We start from the raw sequence: 27,803 nt of genomic DNA, 5'->3' as shown, positions 1-27,803 counted from the left end.
AATCAATTTTTTTTCACTTCAATTTTTTCGGCTGAATATTTTCTCACGCCCTTATTTATATTATCTACCTTATTAAGGATAAATTCTATCCTCCTTTTGGAAGAGAAGATTAAAAAGCCAAACTAAATATACATGCCTCTAGATAATTGGTTGAAGAATCAAAGCAGATTCACAAAGATAAGCCCACCTCCTACTATTCTGCTAGTTTGCTTGCATTTCTTCTTTGTTGTCCACTTCTCATAGAAAGATAGTTGATTTCACTGAAATTATCCACAGTTGAATCGAGGGTTCCAATTAGTTAGTCGCAGTGAGAAAGAACTACTTAAGTACCATCTTAATTAACAAAACAGGCCAAAGATGGAAGGGGTTGAGCACAGAATAGTTAAGGTGAATGGCATAAACATGCACGTTGCAGAGAAGGGGCAAGGCCCGGTCATTCTTTTCGTCCATGGCTTCCCGGAGCTATGGTACTCTTGGCGTCACCAGATTGCTGCTTTGTCTTCCAAGGGTTACCGAGCTGTGGCCCCTGACCTGAGGGGCTACGGTGACACGGATGCTCCGGATTCAGTCACCTGTTACACCTGTTTCCATATAGTGGGGGATTTAGTTGAGCTTTTAAACACCATCGCCCCTGACGAACAGGTGTTCGTGGTTGGCCATGATTGGGGAGCTATCATTGCTTGGTATTTGTGCTTGTTCAGGCCAGACAAAGTGAAAGCTGTGTTCACCCTCAGTGTGCCCTTTACTCCACGTAATCCACAAATGAAGCCCACTGATGGGTGGAGAGCTGTCTATGGGAATGATTATTACATATGTAGATTCCAGGTAAATCACATTTTTTTAATGTCTTTCAAACCAGAATTTGATCGAAAATATGGAAATTATATATATAATAATGGAAATCCAATATTATTATTTATTATTATAATAGATTAGTTCAAATTAAGAGTGATCTAATTTGATTAAAGTTTATTAGTCTTTAATTATTAAATAAAATATGGGTAAAATATGTGTAGATACCCTTCAAATTATACATATACTCTAGTAACTAATATTTAGTTAATGATGCATTGATTAGAAATTAGGGTTAATGTGCAAAACTTATATATTAAGTTATACTCCCCAAATTACACACAATGTAACTTTTTTTAACATCTCATCTTTAGAAAGGAGAGATTTGTCTTCTCTAAATTACTTATATGCTAATTTGGAAGATTAAGACCATAAATCTGAATATTTCAAGAAATCGATGAATTTAAGTACGCTTTCGCATTTAGTTTTACTCTTTTATTTATTCTTGATGATTTGATATAACAGATACTGATTTATGATTTTATTAAGTTTTATATTAATTATTATTTTACTATCCTAATAAGTAGCATCTGAGCCTCGTCATATCAAATCATTGAGAAAAAATGATTTTCTATTATTTTTAGATTAATTCGTTATGAATATTTTATGGATTTGATATCTAAATTAGATGTTTTTAATCATTCTCAATTTATGTACAGAAAATTAAGGTTTTGTTTTTGTTTTTTTATTTTTCAATTTTTAACTTTGGTCTTCCATTATTGTCCCTTAATTATGAATATTTACAATGGAATTATAATTCAAGATTTATCGTTTGAATTATATTTGCAATAGAATTCAATGTATCATTGTATTACATAAAAATTGATTTGTGCAATTAGGGATGTTTTCGTACAAATTCTCCATATATATTTAGTATCATAGAAGTGGGGCTGAGTTAAGTCAGAATTTTGCACTTATTTGTCTATGATTTTAAATTTTCATTGAATTCCCTTTTTTTAACTTTTTAATCCCAAAGCTTTCATGTTTGGTTTATATATGTTGATTTCGTGCACTGAGATGGAGCTGTATTGAAGCCTGAAGGCAGTCTTATTTGTTTTCTTTTCAAAAGGTTATAGTGTTTGCCTCTTTGATTTACTTTTGTCTGCTCACATGAAAGGCATGAGTTTTTAGTGACATTTCATTTTTGAATAGATTACAAGTTTATTATTTTTTTGGGTGTTTGGTGCAAATTTATGTCCATCATAATACATGCTTAAAGAATTTGGTTTTAAATTTGGTTCTATAATATAAATTTTGGCATTTTATGGTTCCAAATATTTGGTTAAATTATGATGATGTGGTTTATTGTATGAATTGTGGGATATACCAACTATTATGATTTTGTTTTTGAGATTTGTTAGCTTGAATGTATTTTTCAAGTATTCATGCAAATCTTTGTTTAATTATTAATACAATTTTGGATTTACATGGTATATGTAGGATAAATTTTTCTATTTGATTTCGAATACATGTATATGCGTGAATTGTTTGATGCTTTGTCTATACCAAAATTATAAATATAAGTACTTGTTAATTATTTAGCTTTGAATCACTACATTATTTCTATTTGGTTTTGACATATATGGTTTAAAAAAAAACAGTCAAAGCGTAAGGTTTTCAGTTTTTTTATTGCACTCTTTAGACAATGTTATTTTGGGTTATTCCGGAAATTGTATTGCAATAAAAATAATAATTTTGACCTTTAATTGTTATGAAAATTTTAAAATTGAATATTGGAATGTTTATATATTTTAAAATAAGTACTTAATCGAAGAAATAAGTCGCCAAAGTGATCTTCTTTGTGTAAATTATTTTGTTTTAAAATATAAAAGGTTGTGTGCATGTAACTTAAGTTATATTAATATTGATCAGTCCAAATGAAGGTTAATAATATTACATGTGCAATTGTGGTAATAAACATGTAACAATTATTCGGTTTTACATGTGAGTAATAAATTGGCCCAAAGGAAGATTTATTTTTTGACATGTTTTTTTATTGTCAATGTTTGATTACTACATTAATATATCACTTACAAGTTAATATTTTTGTCCAAAGATGAAATATTAATGGAGTGTCCAATATCTTGAAATGGATTTTACCTTTATTCAAATTATTTTAGTTTAAATTTTAAATATTTTGGAACAAATAAATATAGATTTTGGCTTGAGGATTAAATTAAGGATGTCTAATATTTTAAATAGATTAGTTGAAACAAAATGCCACCAAAGTGACCTCTATTTTATAGATTAATTTATTTAAAATATCAAGATGATTATTTGTTTATTTGATTCATGCATTTATTAATTGACCCAAAGGTAAGTTAATATTTGGTAGAATTTCAACATCTGTGCTGATATATGTGTGACAATTATAAGGTACTTTATGTCAGCAATATGTTAGTCCAAAGATTATTTCATTATTTGACATAATTTATTGTCAATGTTTGATTGCTACAACAAGAGTACAGTACCGCTGACTGTTAATATTACTGTCCAAAGGCTTGATATTAATGTTGTGTTTGGTATCTTGATATGAGATTAGCCACTATTTTGAACTTATTATTTACTTATGAATATTCATTTGAGATTGTTTTTATCTATTTTGTTCTATATTCAACTAGTTCATCTTCTACTGCCACAATATCTGCTAATATAAATTTTATACCCATGCTTAATGGGACTAATTCCAATGAATTAATGGAAAAGACAATCACTTATAGTGTTTGACTATATGGATATAGACCTTACACTAAAGGAAGAATAGCTCACACCTCTCACTGTGAAAAACACACCTTATGTTAGAAGAGATTTTGAGAGGTGGGATCATTCAAATCGCATAAATCTAATGATCATGAAGCACATCATTCCAAAAGCCTTTAGGGGTACAAAATCTAAAGAGATTACTCAAGCCAAGGTTTTCTTAATGAAATTGAGAAATGTTTTACCAAAAACAATAAGGTTGAGATGACATCACTTTTGACTTTTTTGATGTCTATGAAGTATAAGGGTTAAGGAAATGTGAGGGAGTACATTATGGAGATGTTCCATGTTGCTTCAAGACTTAAGGCACTTAAGATCGAACTTTCTGATTAATTGCTTGTTTTTATGATTTCGGTATCGATTCTTGTACAGTTTAACAAATTTAAAATTAGTTACAACTATCAAAAGGATAAATGGACTCTAAATAAGCTCATTTCTTATTGTGTGTAAGAGGAATAAAAGTTGAAACATGATAAGTCTAAAAGTGATCATTTGGTCAATACTTTTAAAGACAACAATTTACATTTTGAATAGAATACCCACTAAAGTAGCAGCAAAAACACCTTATGAGCTTTGGATAGGTCAAAAGCCTAGTCTAAAACACTTTCACATGTGGGGATGTCCAGTTGAGGCAAAGTCTTATAGGCCACATGAAAAGAAATTGGACTCCAAAACAGTAAACAACTATTTTATTGGTTATTCTGAGAGATCTAAGGGCCGAGTTTTATTGTCCCACGATTAGGAACGTTTTTAGAGGAGAACTGCAATATATTTTGAGGATGTTGAGTTTGGAGGGAGAAATAATATTAGAATCATTGCTTTTGAGGAGGAATTCGATTCTAACTCAGTTCCTACTATCACTTTTGACGATATTTAGGTTCTCATACCTATCATTGATCAAGAAGTAAATCCAGAATCTCAACAAGGTAATGTTGAACAACTCTCTATTCAATATGAGGTAATTATTCTAGAAGAACAAACTCAACAACCATAAGAACGAATGTCATTAAGAAGGTCAATTAGAGAAAGGGTTATAACGGTTTTAGTGGAATATTTTGACCTTAAACTGTTTCAAATGAATGTTAAGTTAATGGTTTCTCAATGGTAACATTGATCATACATTTATATGGTGAAACTAGAAAACTTTGTGACTGATGATGCAAAGTTAATGGTTTGCAAATTAAAGAACTCCATCAATAGGCTGAAGCTAACTTCTCGTCAATAGTTTTACAAATTTTACCAAATGATTATCTCATTTGGTTTAGAGATGAATTTGGTAGATAATTGCATATACCACAAGTTCAATAGGAGTAAGGTTCTATATTTGGTTTTATAAATTAATGCTCGACTAGTACCCCAAGAATGATTTTGAGATTAAGGAAATGCATAAGATTCTCTTTATGTCTCAAGGGTGGGGAGTTTAATGTATGCTTAAGTATATACATGTCCGGACATTGCGTACATTGTCGGGATGTTAGATAGATATTTAAGCAACCCTAGTATGAACCATTGGATAGCAGCCAAGAGGGCTATGAGGTATCTTTAGAGAAAAAAAAATAGATTACATGCTCGCATATCATAAGTCTGATAGGTTAGAGATCATTAGGTATACAGACTCTAATTTTGATGGAATATTGATGCAAAACTTTGTCACTAGGGTGCAACTTGTGACAATAATTGATAATTCTTTATTCCAATAACAACAGAAGCACATCAAAATAAAAGCACATAGACTTTAAGTTCTTGGTTGTTAAAGTAAAAGTTCAGAATGGTTAGGTAGACATAAAACATACTGGGACAAACTCCATTATTGTGGACCTGCTTACTAATGGACTACACCCAAGGTTTTTCATGAGCACACTGCTCATATGGGTGTAATCACATTTAATGATATTTAGTTTTAGTGGGAGTTTGTACTTTTAAATGCTTTTATATTATAAATACTTTTTTAGTTATTTCAATTTATGGATATTAAGTTTATTTTCTGCAGAAATAAAGTTTATTTGGTTTATTTACACTCTAATTTTGGTAAGGTTCGATCTCAATAAGGTTTAAGGAGGACCAATTGGAAATAGGCATGTTTGGATCATATTGCATGTAATTTCCATGCTACATATCCATACTTGATCTATGTCATTTGATTGTGTTAATATACATGATTAGGGATGGATTTAGTTACGATATATGTAACAAAATTTTTCTTGATTCTATGTTAACATAATTAATGATAGTAAAGTTTTGAGCTCATACGGTTATATAATGACATTTAATTGTAGAGTAATTAGTATATATATGTGGTCCAAGTGGGAGATTGTTGGAAAATATGAACATCACATATATAATAAGGGTAATTACATGCTATTATTTACTATCATAATAGGTTCGCCCAGATTAAAAGTGATCTAATTTGATTAAGGTTTATTGGGCTTTAATTATTAAATAAAGTATGTGTTAAATATGTGTAGATACTCTAGTAACTAATTTTTAATTAATAATGGGCTAATTAGAAATTAGGGTTAATTTACAAAAGTTATATATTAAGGTTATGGTTCGCAAATTATACATAAAGTAACTTTTTAATATCTCCTCTTTAGAAAAGAAAGAGCCACATTCTCTAGATTATTTATGTGCTAATTTGGAATATCAAAACTATAAAATCCGAAGATTTCAAGAAATCGATGAATTCAGGTACGCTTCCGCATTTAGTTTTGTTCTTTATTTATTTTTAATGATTTGACATGACAGATCCTAATTTATGATTTTTAAGTTTTATATCATATATTATTTTATGGTTCTAATATGTAATTTCACAGTATCCTAATAAATACAACTGAAACACATTACAGGAATATGGAGAAGTAGAAGCTGAGTTTGCAGAGATGGGTACAGAGACAGTAATGAAGTCATTGCTAACATACAAAGTTCCAGATCCATTGATGTTACCTAAAGGGAAACCATTCGGGCATTCAGTAAATACCCCAATTACATTGCCTTCTTGGTTATCAGAGGAAGAAGTTAATTACTATGTCACTAAGTTTAACAAAAGCGGCTTCACTGCTGTAATCAACTATTACCGTAACTTTGATCGGTATTTAATTCTTTTTCCGACTTTAAACATCCCCGTAATAGGTACTTTTTACCTTCTGTCTCACGATTTAACCTTACATGTGTGTGTCTGCGCGCGCAGAAATTGGGAACTGATGGCACCATGGGGTGGTTGTGAGGTAAAGGTAGCTGCCAAGTTCGTAGTGGGTGATGTGGACCTGGTTTACTATATGCCCGGCATGAAAGAATACATTCACAATGGTGGATTCAAGAAAGAGGTGCCAATGTTGGAGGAAGTAGTGGTAATGGAAGGAGTTGGGCACTTCATCCACATGGAAAAACCCGACGAGATTAACAACCTCATTTATGACTTCTTCCATCAGTTTGATTGACATTTTGTTTTAAATCCTTGTCTGTTCCATCTATATTTGTGTAATAAAATTTGGGTAGCTTAAGGACCTTAATCATCTGTGCATGTATCCAGCTGATTTCGGGAACTGATATTTGATCTTTCCAATCCCCCGACATCCTTCCCCGAATGTTTTTAGATATATAATTGAAATATTTGTGTTTAGCAAATATTTGTATACGAGATTTATAGCTTCTTTTCTTGAGAATTACAATGATAGCATTGAGTAGAAGGTTCTAAAGAAGGATGCACAATTTTTTTTTTAATATACGATCAATTTGTTGCTATTGATCTATCACAACTAAGATAGTTAATAAGATTTTTATAAAAAGATGATTTATAAGATAGTTAAATCACATAGTTAAAGAGGACGAATACAAAAAATTATTTTTAAGAAAGTTAGAGATGAATTATAAATTTTAGGTAGGATTAAAGTGTAATTTTATCATTATATTAATTTATAATTTCATAAATTTTAAAGAGACTAAGAAACATATTTACCATTAATTTTAAAGAGACTAAGAAACATATTTACCATTTTTTAAAGGGCAAGGCTATTACATAGATGAGAAAGGATTGTGTGAAACTGTAAGTACATGACATCCCTATCCCTTTCTAACATGAGAACGACAATTCAAATTTTTCCTCCTAATTTTCAGCCTTTCTCTCTTGAAAAAAATTCAAATCCAACTAAAAATGCTAAAAATCAAGAGTAAAAAGTAAATTTATCATTCTCCTATTGGAAAGTGATAAGGATGACGTGTAATCACAGTTTCATACAATCTCTTCTCTATATCAAAAATATATTAAACTAATAAAGTTCAGAAGATAATTTAAACTTATCTAATAACATCAAAAATTTTAAAAGAAAAATTGAAAAGTCTTAAAAGCTAAAAAATGCAATCATGTCTAAAATCATCATTTCCCAAACTCCCCATTCCCATGTTCTCAACATAAAGCCAAAACATGTTCACTTGCTAATGGTCTTGGTTAGCACAGCAAGCCACCCAAAAGATATCCCTCCGCTCACTACCAACCGGCAAATCACCAAAAGATTGATGGCTCGGAAGGCCCGATTCCAACCAACATTTCATATTCCTCAGAAGGATTCTTGTCAACCATCCCTGTAAGGTTACTACCCGCTTTCAATGGAAGGTTTTCACTTGCCCATTCCTAAGGAACACCTGCTCTTCTGTTCAAAACGTGACTTTTAGGTTACCAAACTCCACGTGGGTCTAACTACCACAATTTAGAAGGAATGACAAAATGTGTCTCATTACAAACATCCATCCCACAATGATGGCGTGATAACAAGTTCACCACATTAGCACCACGAAACACAAAACCTCCTCTATATACCTCCCATTGCACGCACATGAGATGAAGAATAGATTGACCCTTAAGTACACATAGCTACCTTATTGCCCTCAACATCCATATTTGTGTCCTCAACATCCTCACTCACATACGTTCTTTGGCTTTTCGTCCTATCTGGGTGAACTAGCCTTAATCAACACCAACGTACCCTCCTTCATGTCTCCTCCCTTATTGATACCCAATATCAACAAGGAGCAAACTCAAAATCATGAAAATTGGATTACTGTAATGTCTTTCATATACAAAAACATAATTCGACAACATATTTTCGCAAAACATATTTTATATATACACCGAAACATATTTCATAATCATACGATGAAATTTAAATATAGAAAAAAAATATTTAGATAATTCAAACATACATGTTTCAAATTTTAGTACTACTAACATTTTTAACTTGATTTTCATAAAATATGGACAAAAATATCTTATATCACATAAATAACATAAAAGTATTTTAAAATTAATTTTTAAAAAAAATATTCAGTCACTTACTCACGCAAATCTCCTAATGTTCTAAACTAAAGTTAAAAATTAGAATTCAATCAATAAATTAAAAGTTTAAAATGTACAAATTTCTATATTAACTTGAGTCACGTAACTATAAATTTCCTTAGTCATTTGCCTCCCACAGAATTTATGCATCCACATTCATCTCGCCATTCCTTTATATTCTAGAATAGTGCAACAGACCTTATTCGTAAATATCGAAACATGAAACAATATGAACAAATAATATGTGTACAATATCAAATCGTAAATGTAACATCCCTAACCCGAATCCATCGCTGAAATAGGGTTACGGAGCATTACCGGAGTTTACAGATCAAATAGACAAACATTTCATACCATATAGCATTCATGTCAGAAACCAATCGAAAACAAACATATTGTCCCTTATATGAGTCCTCGAGGCCCAAAATATGCGTTAGAAACAAGTTGGGACTAGATCGGATACTTAAAAATTTTTTCAAAAAACATTGAAATTTTTCAAAGCTGTAGGGGTCACACGGCTTTGTGGCCAGGCTGTGTGACTCACACGATCAGGAGACACGCCCGTGTCTCAGGCCGTGTGGGCATTTGAAATAGGGACACACAATCGTGTCCCAGCCCGTGTCAATGCCCGTGTAACTCTCTGACTTGGGTTACATGGCCAAGTCACACGCCCGTGTGCTAGGCCGTGTGAGCATACTGACTTGCACTCTTAAAAAGATACAAGGGACACACGCCCGTGTCTCTGCCCGTGTGGACGAAAATAGGTAAATTTCCAAACCACATTTCTCACCCAATTTGACATCAACCTAACTCAACATTTTTGCACATCAACAAGCCATAACAAGACGTTCAAAACAAGTCAAAATCAAGTCTTAAACATAAAATATCACCACATACAACCAATATGCCCTTAAGCACCTCAAATGAAAAATTAAAAATATGTCAACCAAGTATCTCAACTTACCTAAATGACCAAATACATATATGCATATTCAAATCACATTTTACTTTATTTCATTCTATCATATCAATCACACATCAAACATGATAAGTTTATATATATACACATCAAAATATACCAAACACAAGCCATATAAATGGTTAATCTCAACAAAACACTTATATGCCAACATTGACCAAATTAACCTATACATGTTATTATAACCAGAATTAATTTATTGAAAGTACCAAAAGGACAGATAGATAGTGTGAAATAGCTCCGACCAGCTTCCAACCCGAATGAGCTTCTGAATTACCATAAAACATGAAAAATAACACAGAGTAAGCATTTAAGCTTAGTAAGTTTAAATAACATGAAATTTAACATACCATATATCCATAAAATAGGTAAGTAAACATAGTATATCACAACCAATTTGGCCAAAAGCCTAAACACATGATCACCAACATATTAGCTATGAAAATCACATATAAGATCCAACACATACGGTTGAATTCATCAAATAATCATATTTCATGTAAATACCAGTAATAGTTCATATCGAACTCATATAATCTTGTAACAGAACTGTGACCATTTAAAATATCGTTGGATACACGGGTAGTACACTCGAGGTGTACTAAACTATAATCCATCAATTCATATTCATGTATGTTCATACAAGCTGTGAATCGGGAAGCTCAAACGAGATACAAATCGAGAAGTTCATACGAGCTGTAAATCTAAAAGCTCATATGAGTTATGGTGTGTCTACAACAAATGCAAAACCCACTACAGGAAAATAGGGCTTTAGCGGCGTTTTTAGCGGCATTTTATCAAAAAACGTCGCAAAAATTGTAAAACACATAGCAATAGCGGCGTTTTACCAAAAACGCCACTAAAAACAGAGCAATAGCGGCGTTTTAGTAAAAAATGCCACAAAAAATAGAGCATTAGCGGCGCTTCTGGCAAAACGCCGCTAAAAACCAGAGCATTAGCGGCGCTTTTGGAAAAACCCCGCTAAAAACCAGAGCATTAGCGGCGCTTTTGGAAAAACTCCGCTAAAAACCAGAGCATTAGCGGCGCTTTTGGTAAAACGCCGCTAAAAGTCATATAACCCATAAACCCAAAAAAATCATAAACACTAATCTATAACCCCTAAAACAATAATTATTAAAATTTATGGTTATACAATATATTAAATATTTTCTTATATAATCGTAAAAGAGATAGTATTGAATTTAAAATATCGAATTAATTATCACTATAGTTTATGGTTTATGGTTTAAGATATATGGTTTAGGGTTTAAGGTTTATGAGTTAACTATAGTTTAAGATATATAGTTTAGGGTTTAAGGTTTATGAGTTAACTAAAGTTTAAGATATATGGTTTAGGGTTTAAGGTTTAGGAGTTAACTAGTATTTGAAGGTTTATGATGAATTATGGGTTTAGGGATTATGATTTAGGGTTTAAGGGTTAGGGTTGGAGTTTAAGGTGTAAGTGTTTGGGGTTAATGGTTAAGGGTTTAGAGTTTAGGGTTTAGGGTTTAGGGTTTAGGGTTTAGGGTTTAGTGGCATTTTTATCAAGCGCCGCTAAGAGTATAATTTATTTTTGATTGTGTATTTAAATTTTTAAAAGAAAATAATGACACGTAGAATAATTTTAAAAGTAAAAACATAGGAAAATATTTATTAAAAATGAAATAAATTAAAATATTATTATTTAAAATAATTTAAAAGTTTTTTGGTATATGACTAATTGTTTTTATATTTATATATTAAATTTTTCTTATATAATTGTAAAATAGATAGTATTAATTTTAAAATATTGAATTAATTATCATTATAGTTTAGGGTTTATGATTTAGGGTATATAGTTTAGGGTTTAAGGTATAGGAATTACTAATTTAAGGGTTACAATTATGTAGTACTTTAAGGTATTGATTTAGGGGTTTAACAGTTAGAGTTTAAGATTTAAGTGTTAGGGGTTAATGAGTAGGGTCGGGTTAGGGGTTTAGGGTTTATGAGTTTAGGGTTAGAGTTTAATTAGACATGTGTATTGTGATATTTAGGGTATCAATTAGTTTAGGGTTTAAGGTTTTAAGGCCAGATAAAGGGTTAGAGGTTTAGGCCGATTTTGATTAATTATCATTTTTTAATTTATCTATTAAACGATTTCTTATATAATTGTATATATAATATTTATCTTAATATATTAAAATTATATATGATTATAGTTTAAATTATTAAAATTATAAACTTTATATATATATTAAAAGGTTTAAGATTTAAGCTGGTTTACTTGAAATTTGTTAAATTAATGATGAAATTTTTTATACAATCAATTGATGCTTTTTAAAACATATATATGGATATAGGTACTATATCTACTTAATAACATTATAAACACATAGAAACCATAGAAATTAAAATATAAGGATTAAATATTAAGCATATTTAAAAGATAAAAACTGAAAATTATCTACTTCCGTAAAATGTAAAAAAAAAAGAAAAAAAGATTAGTATGTACGTACCATATATCAGGAAGAGATATAAATCTTTTAAACTTTTATTCATAATATTAGGATTAAATTATAACTAATTATCATCATATTAACATTTATCATCATTAGTATTAATAATTAAAATCATTAATTAATCTAAACAGTTAATTGAACGAAAAATTCAATTCAAATTAATTCCTCTACACTTAATTTATATAAGTGAAATTTAAACTTAAAATTTCAAAGTTATCATACAATATAGATATATTATTAACTATTGACTATCATAAGTAAATTATTATGGCTACCAAATTATAACAAATAAAAAGAAGAATAAAAATTAAGAGATTAGTGGTGTTTTTTAAAAAAACGCCGCACAAAACAGTATAGTTGAAAGAAAACGGCGTCGTTTTAGATTGATAGAGTACTAGTGGCGTTTTTAAAAACGCCGCAACAGAAGTAAAGTGTACTGGAAGCGTCGTCGTTTTAGTTCAATATATAGGGGATTTGCGGCGTTTTTATAGAAAACGCCACAAAATACAGATTAGTTTAACGAAAACGGCGCCGTTTTAGTATATACGGGTATTAGTGGCACTTTCAAAAACGCCGCAAAATAATTCAAGTTTATAGTACACGTCGTCGTTTTAGTTGAGTATATAGGGATTAGCGGCGTTTTTTAAATAAACGCCGCAAAAAACATTAGTGCTTAATAGGAACGGCGTCGTTTTCTTCAAAGATTAGTGGCGTTCACCTGAAAACGCCGCAAAAGATTGTTTTTTGAAAGCGCCGCAAACAGTTATTTTTTTTTCAAAACGGCGTCGTTTTCATTTCAGAATTTATGTCCTTCTTTCATGCCCGATAGTCTCAGCCTTCTCCCCCAAAAGACCAAAATAGATTTCCCCTAATCCCTTAATTTCCCCCAAATCCCTAGGCATCTCAGTCGATCGATCACCTACTCATCGTTGTTCACCGTCGTCTCTTCTGCGTCTCTTCGCCGTCGTCTCTTCTGTGTCCCTTCGCCGTTGCTCTCCGCTTCCGTAATTAGTCGGTAAATTTCAGTACCCATTTGCTGCAACTCTAGCGTCTCATTTTCGTAGACAGGTTATACTTTTTAACTTAGTTTGTTTTTCCTGCTCATGATAAATGTTATTTGTATTTACTATTTGGTGCATACGAAATTTGCAGACTGAACTTCAGGATGAAATCAGAAGATGTCCTCACCTGAATTTCGGTTACATTTAAGCAGTCGATCTGCATACCATTAGCACTGACATTTGTTACATCTTTAAGCACTGCCCTTCTTTTAGGCTGAAGGCCAACAGTGGCAGCCACACAAGTCCTGTTCTCATCCGATGATGCACGTTTGGAGTTCATACGAATAACACATTTTTGGTCCTGCTTGAAGGATGGTTTTGAAGAGCACATTCCTTCTGCTCCCCTCTGTGCTTTAGCCCCTGCTCGAGTAATTCTTCCTGTAGGCTCTTCAATACTTTCAATAGGTTCATTTTCTTTACTCATACTTGTTTGCCTTCTAGAAGAGCAATGCATGATTTTCAGTTTGAAATTTTCTTCATTGAACCTGCATTCCTAACACCGAATGGTTGTAACATGATGAAAATAATACACATTAAACTAAAATTTTCTAGAAAAAGAAGAAAAATTTTATGACTTCAATCAATTCTCGAACAGCATAAGCTCTGCGATACTATGAAAATTTTATTGACTCCAGAAACTTTAGCCTCATGCATACTAGAATTAAGTTTTTCATTATATGAAGAATCAATGGAGTCATGCGAGGTCACCCTTTTCCATTTTCAAAATTGGAATCTGAGACCTTCGGAGTCCAAAACCAAAGACTCAATTCTCAAGTTCCAACAGAGGAAATGGGTATTCGGGAAGTTTGGCACGGGATTTTTAAGTTATAACATCTCTTCAATGCTTCAGCACTAGCAGTATCAATAAGAAAGATTGAATCACCCTAGAACTCTAAATTAGAAATTGCTTTTCTATTTAAAAGTTCACTTTCTTTCAACGTGTGGTTTAAAAAAAGAAACTGAATTTTGTTTTAATTTTCATTCTCATGATACCAATTGATAACAAGTTTACTGAAATGCATCAATGATATTCCATGGATGAGGCATTGAGCTTAGTATCTATGTTGTCATGGTGATTCTGACATTGTATTTGGTTTATATGCAGTGACATGGTGATTTTGTCATTAGTTAAATTCTTCATTCATTTCTCTTTGCTTGCAAATTGCAGGAAGGTTGTATGTAATTTAGAACCCTTGTTGATGATACCATTTGTTTAAAATAAAATTATAACTTATAGGTTCCATGGAACAAATATAGGCACTTTCATCTAATGGAACTTGAGGTTAGTTAAGACATTGTTATTGAAAGGGTCAGCCAAGTGATCCAACAGGTTCTGGTATGGTCCTACACCTGTCACGAGCCCTTGTATGAAGTAACCCAAGATTGCCAAGATTGCCAATCTCCCATTCTTCACTTCTTTCAGCTTCAAATCCTTCAATGACTTCCCATCTTTCCCAAAACCAAGTGGGTTAAACAGTGGTCCTCCAGGGTATGCCGGCTCACCAGACCCTCCAAGGTACTTCTCGAACCCCAAGAAATATTGTTTCCCCATCAAACCTGGTTTGGCCCAGTCTTGGAACCTTCTGTGCTCTGCAAATCCCATGAGTGCCATCTCGAACACAAACAAAGTGTAAGGGTCTGCCCAATGTCCCTGCTGGTGGGATCACACCAGTTCTAAACCAAGGGAGGGCTGTTTCAATTCCTTTTTTTACTTATTATATATATATAAAATAAAATATAAAGGTTGAATAAAATGTAGATTTTATGTGAAAGGTTGTCTCATTGGTCAAGAATTGCATAATTAGTTATATATATATATAAGAGAAAAATATTATTCATGTAATGCCTATGTAATGCCTTCTTATGTTTGCTCTAACATTTCATTTTTCATGAAGTACCAATGTGCGGCACTTGTGTTTAACATGTATCCAGACAGTGCTCTGGGGATGATGATCGTCCAAATATATGGAAAAACTTAGAACAAATTTAACATACTTGTGTCAGACATATATCCATACTGTCACACCTGAGTCCAAGTAAAATAGATGCATTCTGATTTCATTATTTGCATTTCATATACATCAGCTGGTGTAGGATTTGCTATCCCGTCGTCCACTGTGCTCAAGATTGTACCTCAGCTGATCAAATTTGGCAAAGTAAGTTTCATTAAGTAAATTCTTGGTCTCTTCTTTTTCTGATCTGTGCTAATCCCGTTTCAGCTCACCTTAATAAAATCTTTTTGAAAATGTGCTAATTATATGAATAAGTGAATATTTTAATATTTATAGGAATAAATATTAAATTTATACATAAATATTGATCAAACTTATAATTTGATACATAAATTTTCATTTGGTGTTATTATATAAATGAAACTTAAATTGCGGTTCATATGTATGTATAAAACTTTGATTTCTTTCAATTGTACATGTTTAAAAGAAATAAATACATACATTTTTTTGTTATACTGAATTAATATAATTGTGTGAATGTAATATAATTGAATAATTATATAATGTGTTAAGTTTGAGCATTGTATAAGTTAGTAATGTTTTATATGGAGGACAAATTTGGAAATATCTGCTAAGGTAGGTCTCTCTCCATACTTGGTATGATTTATACTGTTGTTCATTTTGTGTTATAATTTGCGGAGCATTGAATAATTATATAATTGATGGTGATCATTGTGGAGCCTTAGTCTATAAAATATTACTTTATTATAGTAACTGCATTTATAAGCAATTAAAACAATAGCTGACCTTCTCTCCAACATTATTTTAAATATTTTAAAGATTCAAAGTATATAGGCTGGAAACCTGACGGGTTGCCTTATATCGAGCTGTAAGATATAATGGATCCTCCCTAGGTGTAACAACGCCACGTATGATGAATCTTAAAAAATTTAAAAAGACTTGAAAATAGTTCTATCGAGCTCATTTACTATTGAATATTTATTACCATGTAGGTTGCTTGTCCATTAAAATTACAACAATAGCTGACCTTCTATCCAACCTTTTTTTAAATATTTTAAAGATTCAAAGTATATAGGCTGGAAACCTGACGGGTTGCCTTATATCGAGCTGTAAGATATAATGGATCCTCCCTAGGTGTAACAACGCCACGTATGATGAATCTTAAAAAATTTAAAAAGACTTGAAAAAAGTTCTATCGAGCTCATTTACTATTGAATATTTATTACCATGTAGCTTGTTTGTCCATTAAAATTACAACAATAGCTGACCTTCTATCCAACCTTTTTTTAAATATTTTAAAGATTCAAAGTATATAGGCTGGAAACCTGACGGGTTGCCTTATATCGAGCTGTAAGATATAATGGATCCTCCCTAGGTGTAACAGCGCCACGTATGATGAATCTTAAAAAATTACTATATTCAAATTACTATTTTTTTATATTAATAATGTTTGATTTTAATATTTAATAATTTTAAATGTCTTTAAAAGTTATAACTAATTTTTATCAAAATAGTATTAGTATTGATTATTACTTCAATAAATTATATAACTTACATAACTCATATAACTTACGTAATTTACATAACAACTTACATAATTTACATAACTTACATAATTTACATAACTCACATAACGTACATAACAACTTACATAACTTAACTAATACATGTAGTGTAATCTAATAATTTCTTTAAAAACATATAGTTTAAAGTTCATATTTCATAACTTACATAATCTACATCACTTACATAAAACATAAAAATATATCATATCAAGACTTACATAATAAACAACTTACCTATGTAATTTATTGTCAACTTTAGAATTCAAGAACTACGAAATGGATAGGAGTTGGATGAAATTGTCAAAGGTAAGCAACGCCTATCGAAATGGAGTACAAACTTTTCTGAATTTTGCATTTCAAAATGCAAGCCAAGAGAATATGACTCTTTGCCCGTGTAAGAAGTGTGGCAACATCAATTGGCATACTCGTGAAGTTGTCTACGAACATCTAATTGTTGATGGCTTTATTCGGAGGTATAAAAAATGGATTTTCCATGGAGAGTGTACATCTAGTGGAACTTCTTCAACGATTAATCCGACTTATCCTGATACTGATTACCATCAGTATGTTAGACAAGATGACATGGAAGGTATGTTGCAGGATGCATTTAATATGCACAGTCATGGTGAGCAATCGTTTCCACCTGACTTTATTGCATCCGATGATTGTAATATTGGTGGAAATGTTTTTGGCGAAACGGGAACAATTGCACCTTATGAGGAGCCAAATGAAGAAGCGGCGAAGTTCTACAATTTACTTAATGAAATGAACGAAGAACTTTACGAGGGATCAAAATATTCGAAATTGTCCTTCTGCATTCGTTTATTTCACTTAAAATGTTTGGAAGGGTGGACTGGAAATTCTTTTACAATGCTGCTACAGTTTCTGAGAGAGATGTTTCCTTTTGCAAAAATCCCCGAATCTTGTCAAGATATGAAGAGACTAATAAAAGATTTGGGCCTTGGGTACGATAAAATTCATAGTTGCCCAAATGACTGCATGTTGTACTGGGGTGATCAGAAGAACCAACAGTGTTGTAATGTTTGCGGCAAGTCTCGTTGGATGAATGGGAATACAGAAGATGTGAATGCGGATGAAGGTGGGGCACAGTTAAGAAAGAATCCAGTCAAGGTTTTGCGATACTTTCCCCTAATACCAAGACTTCAAAGGCTTTTCATGTCGTCAAAGACAGCCGAATCTATGAGGTGGCATAATGATCAACGGACCGATGATGGATTATTAAGACATCCTGCGGATTCTTTAGCTTGGAAATCATTTGACTTGAAATTTTCAAGCTTTGCAAGCGATCCTCGAAATGTGAGGCTTGGGCTAGCAGCTGACGGCTTTAATCCATTTAAAATCAAGAGTACTTCGTACAGTACTTGGCTTGTGGTGCTTGTTCCTTACAATTTGCCTCCATGGATTTGCATGAAGAAATCTTCGTATATTTTATCAATGATTATTCCTGGAGAGAAAGGTCCCGGAAATGATATTGACATCTATTTGCAGCCACTTATTGAAGAGTTAAAACAATTATGGTCGGGTGTTGAGACATATGATGTATTAAGAAAAGAGAACTTTTATTTACGTGCAGCTTTATTGTGGACAATTAATGATTTCTCGGCTTATGCTAATTTATCGGGTTGGAGTACTAAAGGACGTTATGCTTGTCCTTGTTGTGCTGCGCAAACTTGTTCGAAGTGGTTGTACAATGGGAAGAAGTTCTCTTACATGGGCCATCATCGGTGGTTAGATGGAAATCATAAATTTAGATTTCAGAGGACTCTATTTGACGGTACTGAAGAGTACATAGGAGCTCCTCAGTAGACCGTTGGATCTGAAATCTTGTTTATGTTAAAAGATATCAACTTTAGTTATGGGAAGATGAATCAACCACCTAACACGAAAGTAAAGAGAATATCGAGGGATGAATCTGATGATGAATTTGACGAAGAGGATGATCCTAATGAGGCAGACTTGTGGAAAAAAAGAAGTATTTTTTTTTTGAGTTACCTTATTGGGAGCATAATATTTTACGTCACAATCTTGATGTCATGCATATTGAGAAGAATGTCTGTGAGAACATAATTGGGACAATTTTGAATGTCGATGGAAAATCAAAAGACAATCTTCAGAGTCGACTTGATTTAGTTGACATAAGAATTCGGCGTGATCTTCATCCTCAGGTACTTCCGAATGGGAAATATCGGTTGCTGCCTTCTATTTTTTCAATGTCAAAGGAAGAGAAAGAGGTGTTTTGTATGGTGTTGAAGGATATAAAGGTCCCAGATGCGTATGCATCAAATATATCTCGATGTGTGAGTCTTAAAGATCGAAGATTATATTCATTAAAATCACATGATTACCACATCTTGATGCAAGATTTACTCCCAGTTGCTTTACGGTGCTGCATGTCAAAAAATGTGACGTCCTGTATAATTAAACTATCCAATATAATGAAAGCTATTTGTGGCAAAGTTTTGGATGTTGAAGAACTTAAGAAAGTACAGGATCGAGCTGCTTTGACTTTATGCAATTTGGAGAAGATCTTTCCACCTTCCTTCTTCACTATTATGGTGCACTTGGTAATCCATCTCCCTCACGAAGCAATACTTGGTGGACCGATTTTTTATCGATGGATGTATCCAATAGAAAGGTGCTAATTTATTTGTCAAGTATTTATTTATTCGCGTCTATACATTTAGTTACAACTTTTGATAAATATTGTATATCGTGTTTAGGTTCCTTAGCAAATTGAAATCTTATTGTCGCAATAAGCGTTATCCAGAAGGATCAATTGCTGAAGGCTACTTGGCAGAGGAGTGCATAACATTCTGTTCTAGATATTTAGAAGATGTTGAAACACGATTGAATAGAACAAATAGAAATACTGGGCTCAATGATCATAACTTGGCCGAAACTTATTTATTCCAAAGTTATGGAGAACCAATCGGCAAAGTTGAAATTGTAGAATTAGATGATATATCGTGGATACAAGCACATCGATACGTACTTTTTCACCACAATTTAGTTGAACCGTTACGCAAGTAAGTTCTAAAATTTCCTCACATATTTGTCGTTTTGATTTGTTTATCTTCTAACCAAATACACTTGTTTTTAACATAGTGAGTACAAACAAATTTTGAGATCTCGTGCACGCTCTCGAAGATTGCAACATCGAGAGATTAATAAGTTATTTACAGAATCTTTTCATGAATGGTTAAGTCAAACGGTATGTAACTAAAGTTAATAAGTTACATATAATCCTGAAATTTAGTTAATTATTCAATTTACTTTCGATTCAATAGGTTTGGAGTGGAAAGGACGTTAATGACGAAGTTAAATGGCTTTCCCAAGGTCCGAACAGAATAATAAAAAGATATAGTGCTTTCCTCATCAATGGATACATATTTCATACAAAGTATCGTGAGAGAATGAGGAGAACTCAAAATTGTGGAGTTGTTGTTAATTCTTCAATTACGAGTTATGCTAGTGCTAGGGACAGTAATCCGGTTGAGGGTAATGTAGAGTATTACGGACTTATAACCGACATTATTGAGTTGGATTACTATGGCAGATGGAAAGTTGTCTTATTTCGGTGTGATTGGGCTGATGTTAATACTGCTCGAGGAATTAAAGAAGATCAATTTGGTTTTACAATGTTGAATTTCTCTCGCTTGATTCACACTGGACAACAATTGATGAACGAGCCATATGTATTTTCCTCTCGAGTGAAACAAGTTTTTTATTCGAAAGATCCAACTGATGAGGGTTGGTATGTTGTACTCCGGAACACCCCTAGAGACTTGTTTGAAATGGGTAATGGAAGTAGAGATGACATCGTCGAAAGATCAGAAACATTACCTTTTCTAGAACAAAACTTAGATGAAAATATCCCTAGTACTAATACACAACATCAATGGGTTCGACATGATGTGGATGAAGATATTTACGAATAATGATGTAGTAAGATTTTACAATTTTTTAATTATATGTAATATTATAATTTTAATCTTTGTCATGTTATATAATTTAACTATTTTATATGTACTACTATTGTTGTAATTTGTTACTAAAACTTTAATTATTTTATGTGTATTGTAGGAAAAATGCGTAGAAGAAGAGTACGAGATTTAAGTATTATCCAGAATACTCCAAATTCGGAAGAAAAAAATAGTGAACAGCAGACAGTTGTTGGATCTTCGAATGTGCCGGAGACACTTGATGAGCCTGAAGAATTTCAAAGTAATATTATGTTCATTTTACATGTGTTGACTTTTATTATTGAATTATTTGTCAATTTTAATATAATAATAGTATATCATTTTTCAGCTGAAAGTGGTGGGACGTGCAGAGTTCGAGGACGTACGCTACTTAGAGATTTATACGACTTAGATCCTGTCGAGCGTGTTAAAGTAAGTAGAAATACTCATGGTCAGCCTGTTGGATCTGAACCTCGACTTTTAGCAGGCTATTTGGGCATTTTAGCACGAAATGCAAATATGTTGCCCATCAACTACGAATCATGGCATCACATGCCTGATAGCAACAAAAACCAGGCTCTCGCTAATATTAAGGTAACAAAATGTGAATGCAATTTATAATACTTTGGTTTAAGTTTCATTTATATTTACATTCTAAACTTATGTTTTTTTTAGGAGAGATTTGCTTTAGAAGTCTCCGATGATTATATCAAGAAGGCATTAGGTAAAAGATGGAGAGACAATAAAAGCACTTTAAAGAAACAATATTTTAAGAAAGACATAAGCCTCAAGGAAAAACTGAGAAATGTTCCGCCAGGAATGCTGAGGTATCAATGGGAAGATGCGGTTAGATTTTGGAATTCAAAGAAAGGAGAGGTATTGCGTATTTCCAAACTCTTATATATAGTGTTTACTATATACGTAATAATAATTTTATTATGTAGGACCGTGAGCGAGTTGGAACAAGCAGCAGGCAAAAACAAAAATTCACGCACACGGCAGGGTCGAGAAGTTTTGCTTCTGTAGCTGAGGCCGATGTATTATGAATTTATTAATTCTTTCAAATATTAATAACTTTCTATTATTAAATAATATTCTTACTACTATATTGTAGGAAGTCAAATCCGGACAAAAAGTTGGACGCCTTCAGCTTTTTGAGATTACGCATAGGAAGAAAGATGGATCTCCTATGACATTCGAAGCTGGAGAAATTATGGTATATTCATTTAATAATATTTGATTTATTCTAAATATTTATAATCTTTAATTATAATTGTTTAATTCAATTCATCATTAGTAGTTTTAAAAAATGTTAAGTTATGTTGCATTTCTTTTTATTATATATTTCGTTTCTAACTCTTTAATTGATTTTTTAGGAGAAACTAAAGGAGAAGAAGGCGGAATATGAAGCGATTGCTTCGAGTGATAGTTCTGTTAATCTTGAGAACATTGATAACAGAATTATCACTGAAGTTTTGGGTCCTGAAAGGTACGGTCGGGTTCGATTTCAAGGATCTGGTGTTACCCCGACCCAATATTTTAGATCCGGCTCCCAGCAATACATGCCTTCCGGAAGTCAAGCTCAAGCTGAAGTTCAGAGGTTAAGAGACCAGATAGCTCAGATGCAAGCGAACACGGTTAAGCAAATTACCGAGGTTCAACGAAAATATGAAGAACTCCAGCAACAACTTAGAGCGGAGGCAACAGAGAGGGAGGCAGCAGCTGCAGCGAGAGAGGCAGAGGCACGAGCGATGGTAGCAGAACAGAGCAAAAAGTACGATGACCTCCAGCTACAGCTTCAGCAGATGATGCATATGTTTCAACAATCGCAAAAGCCGCCGTCTTAGACATTAGTTTTCTTATTGTAAGAATGTTTTTAAGTTTTGTCACGTTTAACATTATTGTAAAAATATTTTAAATTATACTTTATTTATTAATTATATCATATATCTTTAGTTAAATTTGAAGTATCATTTAGAATTAATGTTTTTTGTTGTATTTTTTATGTTAAATTTGCTGTTTTTGGCTGCATTTTATATTATATTTGTTGTATTTGGTTGGATTTTAATGCAGGAAGGGCTGGATATTGGTGAAAAAAAATATTACAAATCTGCCAAAATTAGCGGAGTTTGTAAAAAAAAGCGCCGCTAAAAGCCTTGACCTTTAGCGGCGCTTTTTCCCAATAAACGCCACAAATTTTTGTGGCGTTACCTATAGCAGCGTTTTTTGCGGCGTTTTAGAAAGCGCCGGTAAAAGTTTTAGTGGCGCCTAAAAGCGCCGCTAAAGGCTAAAAAAAGTGCCGCTAAAAGTCTATTTTCCTGTAGTGACCCCAATCAAATCGATAATCCTAATAACATGTCATTTGTATCCTACGTTTTTCTTAGGTTCAAATCGGACTTGGTAATCGTCGAATATGAAATCGGTATTTATACATAGCAATTATACAAATCACATACATATGATTCAATTAAAACATATAAATACTCAATTTAATTACACGAACTTTCCTCGAAAAATGTACGTAAACACAAAGGCGACTAATCTGATATTTTCTCTTTACCTCGATCTAACTCTGTACGAGGTTTAACAGAATCTATACAAATAAATTTAAGTCATTTCAATATAATTCTCATTCAATTTAATCTAACATGGAATTTTGGCAAAATTATCATTTTTCCCTATACTTTTAATTCTTTTGTAATTTAGTCCTTAGGCTCGTAAAATGAAATTCATACAATTTAATCATTCCTCAAGTCTAGCCGATTTTATACATATTAATAGCATCTCATATCTTTCACAAAATTCACAATTTTTACCATAAATTTGTCATCTTTTTCAATTTAATCCCTAATTGATAATTTCATCAAAATTCTCTTTACAAAAGTTGTTTATCTAACAACAACCATTCATTTTCTATCATCAAACTTCAAAATTCAAGCATATTCATCAATAGAAAAACCTTAATATTTTAATAGTTTTGCAAATTAATCCCCGAACTAGTTAGATTAAGCTACTATGATATCAGAAACATAGAAATTATAAAAAAGGGAACAAAAATTCATACCTATTTGAGCAAAATAAGCTTGCCTAAATTTTCAAGCTTCCATGGTTAGGTTTCTTTCTTCTTCTTCTTTTTTTGATGGAAGATGATGAGAATGGATGATAATAGTTTATTTTATTTAATTTATTATAACTTTAATCACTAATTTTCAAAATTAACTTTAATAATTCATTCAGTTTCCAATTATGACTATTCACATTTATCCATTAACAACTTTAGTGGCTAATTACTATATAAGGACCTCCAATTTAAAATTCTATAACTATTTAATACCTTTAGCTATTAGAACTTAACTTTTACACTTTACGCAATTTAGTCCCTATTATCAAATTAAATATGTAAACGGTAAAATTTCTTAACGAAATTTTCATACAGTATTTCTATCATACTGTATACCATAAAATAATAATAATAATAAAATAAATTTTTCGACTTCGAATTTGTGGTCTCGAAACCACTGTCCTTATTTCACTAAAAATGGGATATTACAATAAATGTGAATAATTAATATATAAAATTTTATATAAATATACATGGTTATGATATGATCAAAATAGAGGTGTTGATGGGAAGGGTCAAGTCCAAACAAAATTCTAGACCTATTTGTTAGGACCGGGTCTGATCCGGTCCAAAAAATGGGCCAAAATTTTACCTAAACCTGGCCTGGATAAAAATGTTAAAACTCAGGTACGTTCCACCCATATTAATTTTTTATATTATTTTTATATAATTTTTTAAAAATATATAATACATCAAAAATACTAAAAACATCAATAAATTAAAAATAAATTAAAAAAACAATATGTAGACTTAAATAACACTAAGATAAGTGCAAGTTAACAAGCAAATGCATCTAAAATAGTAACAAATTTAACAATAAAACAAAAGTTATACAATATCTAACCAATAACAACAAAATAGTGAAATGGTACTAAAATAGTGAAAAAAAAACAAAAAAAAACAAGAAAAAAAACAGCAAGAATAGTTTAAAAAAAACAGATTTTTATTTTTTTTGCATTTTCAGGCCGGATCAAGCTCAGGGCAAAAAAGCATTACCCGAATCCTTCCACTTTTCGGACAGGTAGAGCATTGGACAAGTCTAGAGCAAAGTCTACAGAGAGAGAAGCAACAGAAGAAAAGTCCATGTCTATCTTCATCAGCCTGCTTGCAAAGAAACATATGCCATTTGCAATAGGTAGATGGCAAGCTAAGCTTCTGGCCGTCCTTAGGATTCTCATCCAATCAGTTAAGATATGCTTGGGAATATTATGCTCTCACCATAGCGTAGTACGTCCAAAAAGGTTTGAAGAGAAGAAATAATTTTTGTTTACCTAATTTTAAGTAACAAGCAAAGCTCATTGACGAAGACTAGTTGGACAGATGCAAACCAAAACTTGAAATATAGAAGATATGAAATATAATGATACAAATAGAGGAAAAAATCAACAAAAACAAACAAAATCAGGGCCGGCAGGGAGGCGAAAACATTTATGTTTCATTCAAATGGTCGGTGTACCATTTTATTTTTTTCTTCATAAATCCATTTATGATGATTGTGTGAGCAGCGAAAAAGCTCCACAAAAGAAACTGAAATTAAGGTTGTGGATGTGAAAGATGGAAGGGGTTGAGCATAGAGTTATTAAGGTGAATGGCATAAACATGCACGTAGCAGAGAAAGGGGAAGGCCCACTCATTCTTTTCATCCATGGCTTCCCCGAGCTATGGTACTCTTGGCGTTACCAGATTGCTGCTTTGTCTTCCAAAGGTTACCGAGCTGTGGCACCCGACCTGAGAGGCTACGGTGACACGGATGCGCCAGATTTGATCACCAGTTATACCTGCTTCCATATAGTGGGGGATTTGGTTCAGCTTTTAAATATTATTGCCCCAAACGAACACAAAGTGTTGGTAGTAGGGCATGACTGGGGAGCTGCCATAGCTTGGTATATGTGTTTGTTTAGGCCAGACAAAGTGAAAGCTATGTTCAACCTCAGTGTGCCCTTTATTCCACATAATCCACAAATGAACCCTATTGATGGGTGGAGAGCTATCTATGGGAATGATTATTACATGTGTAGATTCCAGGTATATCGCTTGTTTAATGTATTTTCAAGTATAATTTGTAGGTTGTATTAAGATTGAGAAACAAATTAACCAGTTTCATACTATAATAAAATTACAGGAACCTGGAGAAATAGAAGCTGAGTTTGCGGAAATGGGTACAGAGACAGTAGTGAAGGCATTTCTGACATACAGAGTTCCTGGTCCAATAATGTTACCCAAAGGGAAACCATTTGGACATTCAGCGGATACCCCAGTTGCTTTGCCTTCTTGGTTATCAGAGGAAGAGGTTCATTACTATGTCTCTAAATTTGACAACAAAAGTGGCTTCACTGGTGGAATCAACTATTACCGAAACCTTCACAGGTATCTAACTATATATATACACTGATGGATTTATACAGTTTAAAAAAATTAAAATAGTTTTACACACTTTTGTAGTTATTTATATCATTAGTATTTTAATGAACTAACTGTTGAATTTATCAATATAATTATACTTATCATATATGGAAATTTTTGAACTGGTCTAATATTTCAATCATATCAATCTAAAATACTCTATATTTTTTGGTGGATTGAAAGATAATGGGTTAAATTGTCTGAATTTGACAATTATTCTCATATTAATGTTTGAACTTTTGTTTGTTCAAGTTAAGTCTTAAAGTGGGATCTGAACCTTTTTTTTATCCTAATTGGACCCTGATCTTGGCAATGTTCCTATATTGAAGTTTATTTTTTTTTGTGTCCAAATTAGTCCTATGTGAGAACAAGTGCTTAATTCAAGCTCTAATATAAGAATACTTGCTATATTCAGTAATTTAATTCAAAGAAAATTGAGGCTAAATATATGCGAGTGTTCGGATATAATGACAGAAATTGGGAATTGATGGCACCATGGACTGGTTGTGATGTAAAAGTAGCGGCTAAGTTCGTAGTGGGTGATTTGGACCTGGTATACCATATGCCTGGCATGAAAGAATACATTCACAATGGTGGATTCAAGAAGGACGTGCCAACGTTGGAGGAAGTGGTGGTAATGGAAGGAGTTGGGCACTTCATCCACATGGAAAAACCCGACGAGATTAACAACCTCATTTATGACTTCTTCCGTCAGTTTGATTAACATTTTGTTTTAAATAGTCCTCCCCTGCTTCTGGGTAATAAAAATATGGTGTTTCAAGTCTGGGTGGGTTCAGCTGTATTTCAGCCCTTCACCATCCATGTTGCCTTGCGTGTCTTCTGGTTTATTATGCTGCTCCAGCACTTTGTACTTCAGGTTCCAGTATTATTTGAATATAAACAGAAAATTTGGAATAATTAAATAAACCAGTGACAAATACGGAGCTCTAGCCTGCATTTTGGTGTCGGCCTTATACTTGACTCTACATGGTTATAAGGTAACTTGAAGTTGAGGCTTGAATTTTCATTAGCCTAGTTCCTATACTTTTCTTAGCTTTGAAATTAAATACTTCTAATTTTATTTTTAATAATTTAATCTCTCTACTTTTCAAATTTCAAAATTCAAATTCAATTAATTATTAGCACCGTTAAAAAATAATAAAATACTCACTTAATAATCATATGTAACAAAAAAAAGACGTAATAAACCTAAATTTAATATAAAAAAATTTTAACGCCATTAACAATTAGCTTACATCTTAAAATATAAAATATAAAA

The 27,803-nt window shown here is 32.3% G+C and overlaps 2 protein-coding genes and 1 long non-coding RNA gene across 5 annotated transcripts; 2 read left to right on the top strand and 1 right to left on the bottom strand.

Annotated features, from left to right (window-relative positions):
- The first annotated feature begins 33 nt into the window (after nucleotides 1–33).
- On the top strand, nucleotides 34–27,451 carry LOC107889275 (epoxide hydrolase A). 2 transcript variants are annotated; one of them, XM_016813645.2, is made up of 4 exons: nucleotides 34–825; nucleotides 6,459–6,700; nucleotides 6,800–6,999; nucleotides 27,199–27,451. In XM_016813645.2, the coding sequence occupies exons 1-4, from the start codon at nucleotides 358–360 to the stop codon at nucleotides 27,246–27,248; spliced, it is 960 nt and encodes a 319-aa protein (XP_016669134.2). In that variant the 5' UTR covers nucleotides 34–357; the 3' UTR covers nucleotides 27,249–27,451. The 2 variants fall into 2 exon arrangements, with proteins under 2 accessions (XP_016669134.2, XP_016669133.1); XM_016813644.2 differs by lacking the exons at nucleotides 34–825; nucleotides 6,459–6,700; nucleotides 6,800–6,999 and adding exons at nucleotides 25,518–26,146; nucleotides 26,244–26,488 and having other exon boundaries at nucleotides 26,999–27,451.
- On the top strand, nucleotides 13,238–21,262 carry LOC121206156 (uncharacterized). 2 transcript variants are annotated; one of them, XR_005901135.1, is made up of 4 exons: nucleotides 13,238–13,433; nucleotides 13,571–13,884; nucleotides 15,565–15,635; nucleotides 21,122–21,262. It is a non-coding gene; the product is annotated as an uncharacterized lncRNA (long non-coding RNA). The 2 variants fall into 2 exon arrangements; XR_005901134.1 differs by having other exon boundaries at nucleotides 13,238–13,486.
- LOC121206155 (chlorophyll a-b binding protein 8, chloroplastic-like) lies at nucleotides 13,576–15,462 on the bottom strand. Its single transcript, XM_041076513.1, has one exon. It carries the CDS (start codon nucleotides 15,089–15,091, stop codon nucleotides 14,747–14,749), a length of 345 nt encoding a protein of 114 aa, XP_040932447.1. The 5' UTR covers nucleotides 15,092–15,462; the 3' UTR covers nucleotides 13,576–14,746.
- Nucleotides 27,452–27,803: the final 352 nt, after the last annotated feature.

The sequence above is a fragment of the Gossypium hirsutum genome, chromosome A09, assembly GCF_007990345.1.
Source record: "Gossypium hirsutum isolate 1008001.06 chromosome A09, Gossypium_hirsutum_v2.1, whole genome shotgun sequence".
NCBI lineage: Eukaryota > Viridiplantae > Streptophyta > Magnoliopsida > Malvales > Malvaceae > Gossypium > Gossypium hirsutum.
Note: the sequence above shows the minus strand (reverse complement) of the source record. Positions and strands in the feature narration are given on the sequence as shown.